This window comes from Diospyros lotus, chromosome 6 (genome assembly GCF_014633365.1).
Source record: "Diospyros lotus cultivar Yz01 chromosome 6, ASM1463336v1, whole genome shotgun sequence".
NCBI classification, from domain to species: domain Eukaryota; kingdom Viridiplantae; phylum Streptophyta; class Magnoliopsida; order Ericales; family Ebenaceae; genus Diospyros; species Diospyros lotus.
This window is the reverse complement of record NC_068343.1, coordinates 9,341,058-9,359,563: the sequence shown is the minus strand read 5'-3', so window position 1 is coordinate 9,359,563 and position 18,506 is coordinate 9,341,058. Positions and strand designations below refer to the sequence as shown.

The window sequence follows — 18,506 nt, the reverse complement described above, 5'->3', positions numbered from 1 at the left end:
GAGGACAGCGAAATGAGAGATAAAAACCGGTTATCTATCTCGCAGATAAGGATCCCATTAAGTTTGGTTTAATTCACGGCCTTATCTCCTCACAGTTTCGGCCTTAAAACATATTTCCACTTTAAAACTTTTTAAGAACTGACAAACTTATAAATGCTATCATTTGAGATATCTAAACTCAGTTATTTCATTCTTTTTTACATGTAAAATTATTGCAATATGATATTTTTTTTTTAATGCAAGTTATTAAGGGTACCCTAAATAACCTTCCTTTATACACAGTTGTAAGTTAACAATAATAGATGCGAAGCCTTAACTACTATCAAAGGAAGGCTAACAAATTATAACGGAAGTTAGTTAAATCGTTTGAGTTATATTAGGAGGTTAGTTTGTTCAGAGTTTTTATAAATGTTAATTCTCTTCTCTTAGCTGAGCTCGAGTATATAAGCTAAAGCTATTACTTTTTTGTTCCAATGATTTTTAATAATAAATCAAGTAATCCAAACATTTCCAATTTTCTCCTTTGAGATTTGACATGGTATCAGAGCCTCGAGACCTAGGGTTTTGAGATTCCTTTCTGTTTTCTTTAATTTGTTCTTCTTCTGTTCCTTTAAAGGTTGATTTGCTTTGTTATGGCTATAGTTTCGCAGATGGAGGATCCTTTCTCTCCATGCTATTTGCATCACTCAGACAGCCATGCGATTGTGGTTGTTTTGCCGAAGCTTACTATGTACAACTACACTTCGTGGAGTCGATCTTTCCTCCTTGTGCTTTCAATTCGCAACAAAACTGGATTTGTTGACGGATCGATTTCTCCTCCTCCTACCTCTGATCTTATGTATTCTGCTCAGTTTCATTGCAATAACCAATTAGTTGCTTGGTGATAATGCGGTGGCCGATCACCTTCGTCTGTCTCGAACCGAGTATCTGCAATGGAGTCGAAGACTTGCTCCCCCAGAATCACTCTGACGCTCAAATCAGATTACCAGATTAAGAATCAGCTTAAAGTGTGCAATTCCAAACTTAGAGAAAGAAAAAAAAGTCCTCTCTTATCCGTCACCGGTCCTTCCCTTTTATCCTTTTTGTAAGGTAAGGATTCTTTTGAAATCGTCGGGATCCCTATCCCGTTCTTCACGGAACTGGGATCTTACCGATATGGATTCCATAACTATTTCAAAGAGTTTGAGGTTATTCCTATCGCCATGATTCTCGGTGCGATGGTTGATTTCGAAGAATCTTCACCAAGTAAACAACTAGCCGGTATGATGAAGCATATTTGCCACGTGTTCTCTCTAGGCTTAAATAAGATGATGTCAGGGGAATGGCTCCTCAACGGGCACGTGTCACCACTACCAATAACTATATTCCCAAGATATTGAAGTAATTATGGACCCGAGAATAATTACCCTCATCACTTGGTTATTGAAGTCTATTTCGCCTCAAATTGCTCCAACCGTGTTATATGAGAACTCAACTTTGAAAATTTTGACAATTTCGAAGCAGCGTTTTTCTCAACCTAATGGTGCCAGAATTTGTCGCTTAAAACACTTGCTTTGTTCAATCACACAAGAAACTAAGACTATAGTCGTGTATTTCAATGAATTGAACACAGTTTGGGAGGAGTTGAGGAATTTCAGACCTACGTACACAGTTCGGGAGGAGTTGTGATGCCTCCGTCGTCGTCGTCCCTGTCGCCATCTCTTTCATTCACTGTATATATATAACATATATATTAATGTATATTGAATTAATATATTTAATATTTATATTAAAAATTAATATTTTTATAAATTTTATCTATATTATTTAATAATATATCTATTTTCATCTTTATATCAAGTTTTGATAAATTATCATCTTTTTAAAACCAAACACATAACTATATAACTGATAATTTAAAAACATATTTATTCAAACACATTATCAACTTAAACGCTATATAACTTTTAATCTTTACACAATTTGAAAATTAAATAGCTTATAAGTTACTTTTGAAAAGGATAAGCCAAACAACCTATTATTCACCAAGCTTCTATTATTTGAGAATAGAAGTTCAAATTTATTTCTTGTGGGCATATTTTTGGGTAATATTGATTTGTTATATCATATTGTATGATATTTTGTCTTTAAATTTCATTTTATAAAATTATATTAATAATAGAGATCGCTAATAGGAAAATATGATTTTATTTCTTTAATCATAAAATGTTTCAAGAGCCAAAATGTTCACTGAGAATGCTCCCACATGTTATACTATTATTATTTGTTACAAAAGTAATGCATTTTGGTCACTACGGGGGATAATCTTAATATATATATATATATATGAGTGTTTATAGTGACAAATATTGACCAAATCATTACAAGAGTACTCTTAGACCTGTCACTATCACTATATTGAAAGATTATTATTATAATTAATATTATGAAAAGTCTTTAAACGTAAGAATCTTGTTAAATCTTATATATAGGTTCGGTAAATTGCACCAGGACTCTTATAGTTTGAGTTATTTGCAAAGAAATCCTTTATGGTTTAAAATGTCACTTAAGTTCCTTATAGTTTACATTTCTACATAGATTTTTTTTTTTTTTTTTGGTTTAAAAATGCCTTTAAATAAGATGTCTAAGTAAAAAGTTAAGCCATAAAGACTTTCAAAGACATTTTTAAATCATTAAGGATTTAAGCAAAAAAATAGTAAAATATAAGGACTTTTTTAGAGATATTTTTAAATCATTAAGGATCTCTTTACCAATATTCTAAACTATAAGAGGATATTTAAGTATAATTTATCCTATAATTTATGTAGCCTTAATATTATTAACCGGTGATAACTAAGGTTTATCTACAAACATATCAAGTTATGTAATGATTAAGGAGTGTATGAAATTAGTACTCATTTAATAAAGAATACTTTACTTTTATTGCTAAAAGAGGTATCACAAGTAAATTTTTAATCTTTTTATTAAAAATTATTAATCTGTTGATGGCATATAATTATAATTACAAAATTATTGTGAAAAAGTTTTAAATAAAGGTAAATAGGAATTAGATCATTTGTGATTTGCCAGTAAAAAATTCCCCACTAATTAAAAATATTTTTGGATATCAATGTGATTTACTCTTTTTTTTTTTTTTTTTTGCTTGGACATTTATTTATCTAGTTTAAAAATGTCTCTAAATAAAATGTCTGAGTAAGAAAATAAAAAGTAAATCATAAATTTTTTTAAAGTTAGAGATATTATTAAATTATAAGAGATCTAAGTAAAAATGAGCTAAACTATAAGAAATTTCAGTGCAATTACCCTTTAAATAAAAAAATAAGATGCATTACATGCCTAACCCTTGTATATATAAATCATAGTAATAAATTATTGGTTAAGGGTTTCGGGGAACTATCAAAATGAAAGTTGAGAAGAAGACATTAATTTCATGATAGAAGTAAAGGTGATCAATGATATTATGTGTTAACGTTGAGGAGATTTTTCATTTTTGAAATTTACCTAAGATGACTCTATTCAAGTCATGATTTTAATTGTGAATATATTTAAAATTTATAAATCTTGATTTAAACAAGGATATCGGGAGTTCTACTATGGCCCCGTTTGTTGCAACTTAATTAAAGAAATTATACCTTCTAAATTCTTAGATTATATCTTCTAAAACTTAGAATAAGTTGTGAACTTGTTTGTTACAACTTCTCAGAAATTGTAGTTAAACAGTTGTAATATTTGATACCATAAACTGTAAAATAACTTATTTTTGTATAATTGTCCATAATACCTTTAATAGTTATAGAATAATAATTTAAAAATTAATTAGTGTATATGTATAAGTTTCAAGTGTTATAAAAAAATTAATTAGTGTATAGAGAGAATGGGAGATGACGAGAGAGAAGAAGAGATTTGAAAATGGAGATGGCGGTGGAGAAAGGAGACCCTTGATTACGTGGACAAAAGAGTAATTCTTTGTTAAAAATAGGGACAAAATTGTCAAAAAAAATATAACTGTTTAATCAGAAATTGTAGAAGATGGGGTACCGCACCTTTAAAAAAGTCAGCTTCTACCCCTTCTGAAAGCTATTAGAAGATATAAGGTATAATTCTAAAAGTTAAAACAAACATTACATATCTATTTTTTGAAATTAGAAGCTAAAAATTACAAATTTTAAGCTATAACAAACAGGCCCTATATATATAAGCTTAAGATGCAAGTTTCACGTGCATATATATAAAACATAAAAGCTTGGAAAACAATCATTGAAATGGAGAAACATGCAAAGAAATGGTGTACGTGCAGTAGAAGGAGGTCCAACAAGCCTTTTAACTTCTAAGCCAGAATCAAAGCAGAAGCGGAAATGTATGGCTTCAATTCATTGAGCATGCAGCTTCCAACCAAGGACCAAATAGATCTTCTTAGAGATGCGGTGCCCAACTTGTGCACGCTATCGTAGCGTGTACAAATTTATGCACATTATGAACCATGTTACTCGTGGAGCCCTCCTTTTGGCTCTTTGCCCTTGACAAGTAGTGTGCGTGGTACTCTAGAAACTTTTATTTTCGGGGTGTTTTCACGTTAGTCCATATCCCTAACAAATATGAAAATCAAATTAAAATCCTCAAAATCAAATATTCAAAAATTTAAAATCAAATCAAATTTATCGAAATTTGTTGATTTGGTTCAGAAAGTTGAATTCTACTGAATAATGCCCCATGGCTAAACAAAAACACAAATTAGAGAAATCATCAAAATCAAATTCTGAGAAAAGACAAATGATGACTAGCGCCACATCCCAAGTGGAGGGCCAAAGGGAGATCGATGGAGGGCGAGAGAGACAATCATACAAATTTAATTTACAACAAGGAGGGAGATGACAAAGTGTGGTCCTTAGTATCCTTGCAGTACGTCACGTCTCTGTTCATGTGACCCTTTTGCACAAAAAACTCTTTATCTTCTAAAGGTACAACTCGAACAGTCGAAATCGCCTTTTCTTCTGTTTCTATATCCATTTTGCAAGCATGTTATGTGCATGTTAGAGGTTGAGGCTGAGTTTGAAAATGTCGTCCCCTCACCTTTCCCTCATATTTAACATAATGGAACCCGAAACTGATCGCCGATCAATGATTCAAAGTGTGGCGGTGAACTTTGACTGGCAGGCCTTTGGGGAAATCGACGAACGGGAAGGCAAAGGCTTGGTCGGCGTCGGCCAGTTCCCACCGGAAATTGAGGACTAGGTGGTGGATGAAGAGCGCCATTTCAAGCTTCGCTAGCTCCGATCCTGCACAGAGTCGTGGCCCTCCCCCGAATGGCATGTAGTTGTTGTTCACTGTGGCTCCCGAGCTAGACGACGATCCACCATTGTTCTGTGATAATAAGAAGTTAATTAATTTAACGAAATATACATAAAATTGATCCCCTTTTTTGGGATGATCCTTTTGCATAGTATTTGGTGTTAGTACTTTTGATAAAATTAAGGAAGATAAATTATAGATTGAGTCTTTAATTCTTAAGTAAAGTGATCATCAGACTTACAACTCATCAAATTAACACTAATATATTATTTATTCGATCACTCAATTTGTGTCCCGAGACGTATGCATGTTTCTATGAAATTTGAATGGTAATAATAAAGCATATTATTATGGTTCCTCCTACGTAGATTTTTTTTATTTAAAAGAGAATGAAAATTAATGAGCAAAAAGTTTGACGGTGAGATTGAAAAAAATAATGATTTTTTAATTACATTAAAATTATTTACAGAAAAAATTACATTAAAATTATAATTTTACCCTCGGGTCGCGCGCCCTCGGCACACTCTCTTGATATTAAAAATCACTTCCCATTTGAAAAAAAATGCAGCAGCTTTAGAAAAGGGGAGGTGGATAAAAATGAGAAAAAGGGTCCAGGGCATGAGAAATTTAGTTGGAGGAGCATGCGGGTTGACCCACTGAGCCAAAAAGGCGACGGAATGCACGTGCACACGTGTGGCCCACCCTCCACATGGGAGGTGAAAGAGCCCCTACACGCAGGTAACGGACCATCATGACCATCGCCCCCCCACCCCCCCTACTCCGTACTGTGGCCAACATCTGATCATTGATCACGACAGTTCATCCCTCGGCCCCACCATTTCGGCCGCCCATACACTTGGCACAATATTTCGTCTTTTTCATTTACATTTAAATCAATTTATAAATAACGAAGCAAAATATTGAGAATTGATTGGATAAAAGAAAAGGAAATGGAGCGATAGGGTTGAAGGAAAGGAGGAAACCTGCCATCGCCAAGGATCGAAGCGTTGGGGTCGGTCAAAATGCGAGGAATCCAAATGCACGGCAGCAATTACCGGGAGCACTTTCCACCCACGTGGAATGTCATATCCTTTGAAATATGGCAGAAAATAGAAAAAACAAACAAAAGTGAGTTCAAAGTTGGGAAGATTAGGTTGATTAATCCGGCGGCTTTTGGGCGAAGACATTTTAGTAGTCATTTCAATTCATCAATCTACTGTCAATTAATCCCAATTTTTTACGCCAACCTTTATAGCGCACATCTTTGATCGCCTTTCTGTGTAGAAACCTCACGACGTTTCCGTATCTCAGTGTCTCGTTAATAACCTTCACATCCACGTAGTCACAAACCAAACCAGCAATTTAAATAAACAACAAATTATTTTTTAACTGAATTTTAAATTATTATAGATAATAAAAAGTTTTATGTATGGCTTACACATTGAGTAAATTCCATCTTCCTGTAGTCGTCCCAGGTCAATTCCGGCGACTCTCCTGATTGCTTCTTGGCTTTGACGATTCCAACGTGCTCTTCCTGGATTTAATTATTTAAATTAGAAGAAATTAACTGTGATGAGCATGATCAACAAAATACTGGAGCAGAATGGAGATTACAGTCAACTGGTGAACAGCAGTGGGACAGGCTTGCAAGAAATAGATGGCCAAAGCTATGGCGACGGAAGAAGTCTCATGGCCGGCGAAGAGCAAGCTCAGAACTAAGTCGAGGATTTGCTCCTTAGAAAGATTCGAATGCTTCAGCACCCAACCGAGAAGATCATCGTCTTCCAAGCTCTCTCTTCCTTCTTTCATTTTCCAAACTCGCTCTTCCATTTTACGTTCAATAAATTTCAGGATCGTTGATCGAGACTGCAAATTAATTAAAGCCCGTACGTAAAACAGTTAGAGGAGTACTCTAATTAATATATAGCTTGTACTGTGAATCTGCGATACTGTGGCTTAATTTAGTGTTAGTTACGTTCAAGGCCTTTCTATACGCCGTTCCAGGAAAGTTCAGAGGAGGCGAAACCACTCCTTTCATGAAAGTAATGTACTCTTTCTTCAGCTGTTCCGTCTCGGCCTCTCCAGGATCCAAGCTCATTATATGCTTCGCCATCAAGTTGAAAGTGAACTGCAAATTCAATTATCTTTCCAATCAATTAAGTACTCTTCATAATCTGCAAATTCAATTATCTTCGATCGATCAGATCGACGGTTACGTACCTTCTTTGCTTCGTCTTGGGCGCAAAACGTGGAATTATCCTTCCAGGAGCTCAGCACAAGCAAGGTTTGCTTCTCCACCTCTGGCAAGAGATGCGTCTTGAGCCTAGCATTGCTCAAGAAATTGAGAGAGATGATTCTCATGTCTCTGTGCATGTCTCCGACCAAAACCAGCATAGACCATTTCCCGAGAATTCCGCCGATGCTTCTTGGATAGCTGCACTCAAACAATCTTCCTTCATTCTGCAATATGAATTTGTTCAGCTCGGCGTCGGCCGAGACGATCGTCGGGCCGCCGAACAAATGCGACTTGAAAATTTTCCCAAACCTGCAAACATCGGCAACAAATTCCGAATTGTTTTCAAGTACACTTTATGTTCACTTAAACTAATGAACATGAAAGTTAATTTAATTATACCTGGATATGTGTTGCTCCATGAATTCTCCAACGGAAGTAGCTGAGTAAGGCTTCAGATATCCAATGGTCTCGCCGATGAAAGGCCAGCCCATGGTTCCTGGGGGAAGATTGAGAGTGTTTTGCTTGGCTTTTATGACATTGAAGATCAGGAATAGAGCGAAAACTGAGGAAAGAAGAAAGAGAAAAAACTCCAAGTCAGACATGGAGACTCTCTCTCTCTCTCTCTCTCTCTCAAAATTGGATAGTACGTAGTGGTGGTGGTAAGCGGAAACCGGAATCAGATATCCAGTTTCGCCAAGTAGAGCATTTAAACGAAAAGCGAGCTTAGACCTTCCGATCTTTAAAAGAAAGAGAGGAGGCGAGGCGATTTGGAAGAACCCAAAAAATTTAATGGAAGCTTTTTACCCAATAAGCTGCCTTATATAGGCGTCCTTGCGATCGTGTCGGCTTCCCATAATATCCAACACTTTTTTTTTTTAATATAATTAAATTTCGATCCACAACTACATTAATCATTCATTCTTCGTTATCCTAAAACACTCATATTATAATTTATTTATTAACGACGAATAACAATACAAATCAACAATAAATTAAACAAAAATCTTCATATTTTTTTGCATTTGTCGTTATCAATAGTTAGATTATTTTCTAAACCAATATATAGAATGATTAAAATAAGATTAAAAAATATTTTAAAATTTTTATCAAACTATTTATTAAATTTTTTAAAATATACTTGAGAACATGTGTTATTTTTTTTATCTGTAAGGACTAAAACATATTTATTTAGAGAAAAAATAGATAAGTATATTTAAAAAATATCAAATAAAAAGTCACGTGATTTCTTTTTTAATAGTCGCTAGATAAATTTAATAAATATATTAAAAATTAAAATACTTTTTATATCCTAGCTTTTATAATTTATATCTTGATTAATAAATAATACCTTACTAGAGACTTTTAGTTCTTATTGTTCTACATTTTCTTTACAATTTCTTTTTTGTTAACGTTGACAAAAAAAAAAATACTATTATGAGGTGTGTGTTAAATAAACTCAATAAAAATGTATAATAACTAACAAAATTATTATATGCTAAATAGATATAAATAACATGCATTAAATAAATTTAAAGAATTTTGTGTATATTCACTTCCAAAAATCTAGCTATGTGAATCCTAACAGTAGAGACAGATTATTATAGCCGTTTATAATCATGCTGGTAGGTCATTCCTGCAGCTTAAATTGTTTAATTTGGTAGCCCATCACATGGGGGGCCGCGCAAGGCCAACGAATGGAGCCAGGGAAAATGCTAATTGTAATATACGCTGTCACGTAGCAAATCCGTGCCCCTGTCCTATAGCACAAAAGAGGGTGCCAGTTAATTAATTTCTTCTTTCTTTTTTGTCTATTTTCTAAGAGAAACTATTGAATTCACAGGGCTTCAAGCCATATCAAGACAAGACGGGTACAAATAAATGACTCATATATTTAGCAAATTTTCATCATAACTTACGTCAATCACCATCGTCAAAATTACAAATATATGCTATCATATAAATTTTATAATAATAAATTAATTAAAAACACACAAGATTAGTTAAGATGTATAAGGCTATCTCTGAGGAGATTGCTATTATACTTGTCAAGCCAAGCCAAATATAACGAACCAAACACAAATTGATGTCTCTAATGTTGCTCGTCATCGTCAAAAATTTGGCAAAACTCAAAACCATTATTAGACTTACAATCAAAATATGCCAAACTATCATCGTCATCTTTCTCTCACAATGGCCATCAATGCTGGAAGAGGCTCGGCTAGATGTGATAAAGACGAAATTGACTAGGAAAGAGAAGTTGCAGACACGACGACAACAGATCTAGAAAAAAAGGTCAAAAAAGACAAGTTGTAAATGTAACGAAAGACAAAATCAAGGTGATAACCGTCAGATCCAGCAGAGGCGACAGCAACCACGACAACTAATTGAACATGTGACAACAGGTACTTGCGCAACTTGTTATTCATCATCTTGCATAGATTTGGATTTGTGATTTTTTTCTTGAATTATTTATTTATTTGTGTATTGGGTGAGTGATATTGTGTATTTAATTATTGATTTTATGTATGTGTATATTTGATTATATTTGTGTGTTAAAATATTAATAAATTTACTTTAAAATATATTAAATATTATAAAATTTTAATATTGTCATTATTATTATTATATTATAAAATAAATAATAAATTTTTATAGTAGTGAAAATTATAATTAAGATAAAATAAATAAATTTAAAATTTATTAATAAATAAATGAAATAAGGAGTCAAATAAATAAGAGAACGAGGAATTTGATTAGAGCAACATAATTTTTGAGATAAAATTAAAATAAGGAGTGAATTATTGATAATATAATAAGGAGTAAAATAGAGAATAGAAGATAGTCTAAATCATTACATGATATAAAATAGAGTTTTATATAAATTATTAAAGAGGATAGAGATGACCCGAGATACTAGAGAAAGGAGACAAATACTTCTCACCTATCAAAGATTATGAAAGTGTCAATTGTTTTGATTTTCAATTTTTTCCTTTATATTTTACCCATCCCAGTAACTAGGGGTGTTCACGATGCAATTTGGGTGGTTTAGGTTATTTTCAACACGCCAAACCACATGTATGGTTTGGCATTAAACCAAACCGCACAGTTCGATTTGGTCCACGAAAATCACAACAGATCGCAACTCAATTTGCGGTGCAATTTTCACAGTCTGATGCAATATTGATCAAAAGCAGAGCAATAAGCACATAGAGCAGTAAAAGAAACCCTAATATGCCAGCAACCAAACCCATAGAATAGTCCTATAAGCCTGAAACTCATAACCCAATAAAGCAGTAAATGAGAAAACTTATAGTGGTAGTGAACGAGAGCGAGAGAAAGGTAAAAGCGTTGGGCAACCCGCACAACAGTGACCACTGGCCACCGAGTTGTCTGAACTCAACGGCCATAGAACAGATCAAGAGTAGAGGGTCCGAGACCGAGCAAAAGAGAGGTCAACGTGCAATGAACCAAAGCCGAGAGTGAGAAAGCGGCAGAAGGAGCGTCGCAGCAACCAAACCACCAGCAAAGAATGAGAGCGAGATACAACGAGTCAACGACCATCGGCTATAGCGTTGTGGATGGCAATGGTGGGGGGCGGTGGAGATATCGGCAGTGGAGCTTATGTTGTGGGAGCAAAGAGAGAGAGAGAGAAATGAGAAATGGGGGTGTCACTTGTGTCGGGCAGAGAAAGTGTGAGAGAATGGTGGGACGGAGAGGCTGTGGGAATAAAAAGAGAGAGAGAGAGAGAGAAAGATGGGGGTGTCACTTATGTTGTAGGGCAAAGAGAGATAATGGTGGGGTTGCGTGCAAGAAATGAGAGCCTCTAAGTCTCTAACAATTCAAAAATGAATCTTAATGGCAATGACACCCACACAGAGTAGCTTTAATGCAAAGGACGGCTCTCTATTAATTTAATAATAATTTATATAATTATAATTTTTATTATTCACGGAAGTCTCGAAGAGTCAGACGGTTCGGTTTCAAACCGAATCGCCAAGGGCCCAAATCATGTAAACCACTGTTTGGGCATACTGCAAACCGTTTCAGACCACTCTAACGAAAAAACGAATCGTTCCAATGCGATCAGATCCGATCCAGCCGATTTTTTTGTATACCCCTACCAGTAGTAGAGCCACATACTATTGAGGGAAAAATTTTCCCCTAGGGCATTTGTTAATTAAAATATGGAGTAAAAAAGTTAAGATATGAGAAGTATTTTGAACTTTTATCATTTTTAACTTGTTTATTAATCTTATCTAATCATTCTTGAAAAAATTCTTACGTGATTTCTTATCTCACTTTTTACAGATAAATATAAATTATCCATATGCCATTTATATAAAAGGCTCGCCTATTTCTCTCTCACATATTCATCATGTTCCTCATAATTACTGTTCACTTCCTCCTTACCCATTTCTTCTTCCTACCTCATCATTTTCTTCCTCACCCATTTATTTTTAGAGCTTCATCATCTTCATCCTCACCCATTTCTTCCTCCTCCTTCATTATCTTCATCATTACCTATTTCTTCATTATCTTCATCCTTACCCATTTCGTTATCCTCTTCTTCCTCACCCATTTCTTCATCCTCTTCATCGATCTTTTCCCTTCACTTCACTGTCTAGCAACGTTGGTTTTCCTCATTGGCTTCACCGTCTAGCCTTCCTTTTCCATATCTCCCCCTTTCTTTTTCCTTTTAATTTTTTAAATTATTTTATTTAATTTTATATTTTATTATCTAATATGAAAATATATTTTGATAATTTTTAATAATAAAATAAAAATATTTTATTATTATAATTCCACCAATAATTATTTCTAAGCCTTTTTAGAATTTATTTTTAAACATAGATTTAAAAAATAAAACACTATTTTTAATTTTTATTTTTTATTTTTTAACAATTTACATTAATTATAAAATATTATTTTAATCATAAATTTATTATTGACGTTCTCGTACAAATGAATTTAGTAATACGAATATTTTAGTAAAAAAATTTATCTCAATATTTATCATATGTATTTAACAAATATATAGAAAGAAAAAGTATAATTCTCATGAATTTTTAAAAAAATAATAAAAAATCCGATAAAAACTTTAGAATATTTTTCAATTTTATCTTAACCATTACATATTTTAGTTTAAAAAATATTTTAACTTTATCTTAATATTCTTTTATTTTATTTTAACGAGCACTAATTAAATAAGTTATTTGTAGAATTTTCAATATTATCCCGTTGGAGTTTGACCAAAAAATGCATATAACATAAATAAAATTATGAATTAATATATGATATGTTAAAATATTTACAAGCCAAGGCCGAGGAGCAGTTCTGATGGGTAAAAAGCAGAGAAGAAACGGAGGGATTCACTAGGATACATGTCACTCTCTCGTACTTAATCAATGGCATCCCGCAATACGGCGTCTTGACTTTGGGCATCCCCATTGACTTGAAGGTCTCACTCCCCTGCCCACATGCGTCTCTTCTCCAGTCCTCTCGTCTGCTTTATCCAAACATTCCACAGTGGCTTCGCTTCTCCCCCAACACAATCAACCAGTTTACTGTTCCAGCAGGAAATTATATATTTTTTAATAAAAGAGAGAGCGAGAGAGACTAAAAAAGAAATTAAGTCACAATTATGGGCTAAACTAAATCCAATAATCTTTTTTCTTTTTCCAATATTTATTATTCGTTCGCGTCTTTTGGCATCCTATCCCACAGCCAACTGACTTATGGGAGCATTATTGGCGTGCACGTGAACGCTCATCATCACCCACCTCTCCTCTCCTCTCCTCTCCTCTCCTTCCCAAAATCCCATCAAAAAAGCAAGATCTGGGCCGTTAAAAAGCTTCCCATTCCATCTCCAGAAATATATTTTTAGCCTAATTTAAAAGTATTTTGTATCGTGTTTTCAAATCATAAACAAAGTGAAAAATAGATAGTAATTTTATTGTAAATTATATATACACCATTTAAATATTATATATATATATAATAATAATAATATACACCAAAAGTGGACCAGACGTAAACACGTGGTCCAATGACCTACTTTATGTCTGTAATCTGGCAATTAAGAAAAGAAAATTCAAAGCCACCCGTGCGGCGTAAACATCTTTCCTAAACCAATCATTGCCGAAGCCTATAAATAACAAAAATAAAATAAAATAAATGTGATAAAAAGACGCATATATGTACTGAGATGGTTCCACGTGCCCGAGACACACGTGTGGGGGTGAGGGGGCCGCCGGGGGCGTGGGCGCCAGCTAAAATTATTGTACACCAACCGCGTACTTTAGTGTAGGCCAAGGAGACGCACGATAATCATGATGGGGAGGGAGGGCTCCTTTACAACCGGATTTGATTGGACTTTTGGAGTTGGCTAAATTAAAGAGGAAAGAAAGAGAGCAGAGCTTGAAGGAAGAGAAGAAAAAGAAAAAAAAAAAGAGACTTCTGGGCATTGTAGAGATCTTTAATGGGACAAACTGAATGGATATTATTCAACAGCTTTAGCTGCTCGCTCGGACAATTCAAAAGTCGAGCTCTGGACTCCATTCAGCCAACAACGCCAGGACTTCATGGAGTGAATTGTTTCGGGTGGTTTGAGAGTCAAGTCAGATTGGTAGACTCTTGTGATTAAGATTGTCTTGTGAGTAATCGGAATCCGAAGAAAAAACCAAAAACCACAAACAGTGACTCTGAATGTGTAATACAAGAAGTAGTAGAACTTCTTGCACAATCAACCATTCCCTTGGCTCTAACTTGCCTTCTCGTTGGAAAAAAAAAAAACCAAATAATATAAGCAGGCAGCACGTGTTTGGACATGAATGGGCACCTTAGACTTTTATTCCTTTTGTTGCTGTTGCTGTGCCTAAATACGTATGCCATGACGACAGGAACAACCTTCAAACTAACAAATTGAATACAGAGAAACTAAATCCAAAAGGACAGTTGTTGTGTTAAGAACTCATATCGAAGTATATAATTTATTTTTGTTAATGAGATTGAGGTGAGGTTTACAAATTATCGTTGTAAAGAAAATTGTATTTGCAGATGTAATGATTCCACACCAAGGTCTCCCGGTTAGTTGGAGGAAAGAATCCAAACCAAACCAACGAACGAAGCTTCAGAATATGCTATGTAGCTAGGAAATGGCTTAAAGAAGGTATAAATAATGGAACCAACCAATCCCATGCCCAATTTGCAAGCAATTATTGGGTTGGGTGTGACCAAATAGGATACGACACACACACATATATAGTATGTTACTGTAGAGGATATATATCATCCATTCAGAGAGAGAGAGAGAGAAAATTTTGTGCGTATCATTGTTGACCGTATAGGAGCAACTTCCAACAACTCTCTCTCTCTCTCTGTGAATGATAAAAGATAAGAGCTTGATTTTGGTTGTTTTAGCCGACACGACAGCTTCCCCTTGCACCCCACCAATCACCTTTGAACTCTGCATATGAATCGGGTCTTATGTTCATCTTTAGAATTATCATGAAGGACACATTTTAGGCATGGCTTGATATAAGGTTTTTAGTTAATTTTTATGATTGGTAGTCATAAAAAAAAAATCTTACATATTTAGTATAATTTTAAAATATTGTATTTTAAACTAAAATCTCAATTCAGTTTTTAAACTTTTAACAGCATTTTTTTATTGAGTTTTTGACTTAACGCATTACAGTTTTTTTAAAATTAACTTTTAAAAGAATCCTAAATTCAAGTTTAAACTCTACTATCAATTGTAAAAACGCAATGTAGTTAGTGTCTTAGTGACAACACATTATTAAATTTTAATAATACACCAATTATGTTGCCATAAAAAGAGAGCGAACCTTTCAAATGAAAAAAATAATAATATTAGTAATACATAACTACCTTTCATCCTCTTATAAAGTAAATAAGAATATATGATGGGAAAAAAATAATTATATCCTTAAAAAACTTTAAATGAAAGACTAAATTTAATATATGTTAGTGAATGTTGGCAAATTTAGTAAAAATATAAAATAGAAAATTTGAAACATAATTTTTGTAAGAAAAAGATAACTCCCTTTAATTAAAGCTAGATGTCAACAGATGAGAGTATAGCCCATAAACAACTAATGATAATAAGAATAAAAAGCATGAAAGATAAAATCGTAAAATTTAGCATATTTATTTATGTTGTTTAAATTCGATCTAAAATATAAGATGGCATGAGCTCAATTTTTGAAATATAAACAAAAACTATGAATTTCAAATCTAAATTATAGAAGACAAAATAATTGCAAGAAAAAGCAAAACCTTGGAAAGCATGCAATTAAAGATGATCTGTTGTCAGCCCTTTTAAGTTTTAACTGAGAGAGAGAGAGAGAGAGAGAGACGGTCCAATTGAATCCAATCCAATTTCCCCACCTTATGCACCACCTTAATGATTTGGGGGAGCAAAACGCAAAAATAATAAAAGGCGATTTCAGTGATTGCGCACGCGTCTCATCAGTCATCACTTGTTGCATCAATGTTCAAGAGAGGGAATTTCCCAGTGGTCACCTTATCATTACTTGTTGCATCTGGCATCTGCCCTCTCGTGCGTTTCCATAGCTTTACTTGCTTTTCTAATTCAACTCATAATAAGAGCTTATAATTGCATGTTCTATGGGCAGGCTTTAAATCTTTTTCAAGTTCAAGGTAAACACGTACAATTTTTATGAATTTTAATAAATTACAGTCTTATGCAGCAATAACGATAACAAATTAAATCTATATCTCCTTATATCAGATTAATTATATTGAATTTTAACTAATTAATTATTTTGTTCATAGCACTATCTTCCATAAACAAAACACAGGATGAGAAAGAAAGAAGAAGATCACAAGCAAAAGAGCATGAACAAGGCCTTTTGGCTAGGGATCAGGAACCCTATTATCCTGTAAGGCCAATTCTGCTTTCGGCTGTTTCACATTATGCCTGGGGTCCACGTCCTTTGTTGGACGGCCAAGATTCGTGCCCTCACGCTAATGTTGGAATGCGTGGTGAAGTTAACATCAGCATCACTTAGAATTAGGTTAAACATAATTAATTAACTAAAAAAACAACCAATTAAAGCCCCAGGTTAGCTTTAGCCTAGCATGAAAACAATAAAGGTGGTGCGGATTTTAATTTAGTTTAGACTAAAAGTGGATTACTGATTGGCCGAAAATTTCGGCCTTTGAAGTTAAGTCTTGGCTTGTCTAATTAAACTATCCAAGGAGTGGCTAATTGATAATCATCTTTATGACAACTAAGAGGATTATTGCTCTTTTAAAGTTGGTTTAGGATAAATCATCTATCGCAATCTGGAAACTAGGGGACTAGGAGGTGTCTTCCATGTAAGGATCAAACCAAGTAATTTTATAAGACACCTCAGCCTTAGAACATACATGGATCTTCAGTCTCTTCTTTTCTTAAAACTAAAAGCAGAAAGAGAAATAAATGCCGGGAAAACCCCCAAAAATTGCAAGCATTATGAGGCATAGATAAGCATATCTGCTAAAAAAGCTTAGTTGAGTGTGAGGTCAAACTTATGGCAGAGGCAAACATAGTCAGTGCATAGAACACAAGAATCCCTAACACAAGTTTGCTTTAAAATCTAATGTTAAATTTAAGATTAAAAGTTTTCCAGTGACCCTGCTTTGACGTAATATGACTATAACAGCCTCTACCCACCAAAAAAAAGAAAAGAAAAAAATCAGAAGAAGGGAGGGAGTATCCTACAAATTTAAGATAAAAAAAGGTTAGTCTGAACCAAAGTGACTCTATGGGCTGGATCTTGCTTAATACCAATCCCTCCACAACCATATTTCTATCAACATGAAACTTCTCCTGACCCTGCTTAAGTCCAATCATCCTCTTTCATCTTATTCTCAGTTGGTGGTGCCTCAACCTTTTCTTAGATATAAAATCATGTCACATTGTAGTCCACTTTGCTTTCATCAATCATCCATCTCAACATCCATACTCATTTGAATCACATGCTTCCAACCTATGTGAAAATCATTCTTCCGTGGCACTATCAGCACCCCCCAAAGTTCATATGGAAGGAAAACAATTATATCCCTCACTTAACCAAATAGACTGAAATAAACAAATGCACAGATGAATAGCTACTGAGACCCTACAAAAAGGTAGGCAATAATTCACACATGAAACCCACTCAAGAAATCCACGAAAAGACTCTGTATAGCTCCAAGGGAGCAAAACAAGAAAGATATAACTAGGGAGGCAACCAAGAATCATCCAGCCCATCTAAGCATCTAAAAGACAGCTTGTGCTCAAAACTTTAAAATCAAAGGAAACAAAACGATGTTATGCAGCAATCATTTATGACCATTCTTCATAGCCATACATGATATAACACAAAGATGAAAGGACCCTGCATTCCATTGAAGGAATATGTTGGAGGGCCACATACCCATCAAGTGAGAGCAATTATGTCCCTTTAATGCGGTCCATTTCAATTAGCTTTCCCATTTTCCCCATTTACTCCATTCATTCAAGGATTGGTCCCGGAAGGGGACCATGACAGCTTAGATATCTTCACAATAAGTATTTTAAGGAAGATCAATGAAAACCAGAGCTTGGACTGTTCAGACTCTAAGCTGCCAAGGTTTTCTCCCCAAAACTTCTCTAATTTCATAACAAAGGTTTAGGACGTAAATAGAAGTTCAGAGTCCAGCACAACACATGATATATGCATATTGTTCAAACACTAGACTCGGGATGGTCACAGAACTAATATTAATTCTCCCCGAAAAATGACCTTCATCTCTTCATAATGATTAGAGAGATGAGGACACTCCAGACCCATATGATGAAGAACCCATTTTGGATCTCAACCTATGTTAGAGATCACTGAGGACTATCAAAATTCATAATTTTTTCTTTAATTTCACAAGCCAATATTATTTTAACCAAAGATAGAAACAAATAACTTTCACAACCATGACA

The 18,506-nt window shown here is 34.2% G+C and overlaps 1 protein-coding gene across 2 annotated transcripts; it reads right to left on the bottom strand.

Annotated features, from left to right (window-relative positions):
• Positions 1-3,943: 3,943 nt before the first annotated feature.
• On the bottom strand, positions 3,944-8,291 carry LOC127805040 (cholesterol 22-monohydroxylase CYP90B51). 2 transcript variants are annotated; one of them, XM_052342210.1, is made up of 9 exons: positions 7,925-8,283; positions 7,510-7,834; positions 7,265-7,417; positions 6,904-7,155; positions 6,728-6,823; positions 6,537-6,615; positions 6,273-6,379; positions 5,071-5,361; positions 3,944-4,586 (listed from the first exon to the last, which is right to left on the bottom strand). In XM_052342210.1, exons 1-8 carry the CDS (start codon positions 8,125-8,127, stop codon positions 5,116-5,118), a joined length of 1,461 nt encoding a protein of 486 aa, XP_052198170.1. In that variant the 5' UTR covers positions 8,128-8,283; the 3' UTR covers positions 3,944-4,586; positions 5,071-5,115. The 2 variants fall into 2 exon arrangements, with proteins under 2 accessions (XP_052198170.1, XP_052198171.1); XM_052342211.1 differs by lacking the exon at positions 3,944-4,586 and having other exon boundaries at positions 4,732-5,361; positions 7,925-8,291.
• Between the last annotated feature and the right edge of the window lie 10,215 nt (positions 8,292-18,506).

Coding starts and splice junctions, on each gene's coding strand:
- LOC127805040 (XM_052342211.1), bottom strand. CDS start 8,127: ATGTCTGACTTGGAGTTTTTTCTCTTTCTTCTTTCCTCAGTTTTCGCT. Junction 6,824..6,903: donor CTGCTGTTCACCAGTTGACT/GTAATCTCCATT, acceptor AATTAAATCCAG/GAAGAGCACGTTGGAATCGT. Junction 6,380..6,536: donor CAAAGATGTGCGCTATAAAG/GTTGGCGTAAAA, acceptor CATATTTCAAAG/GATATGACATTCCACGTGGG.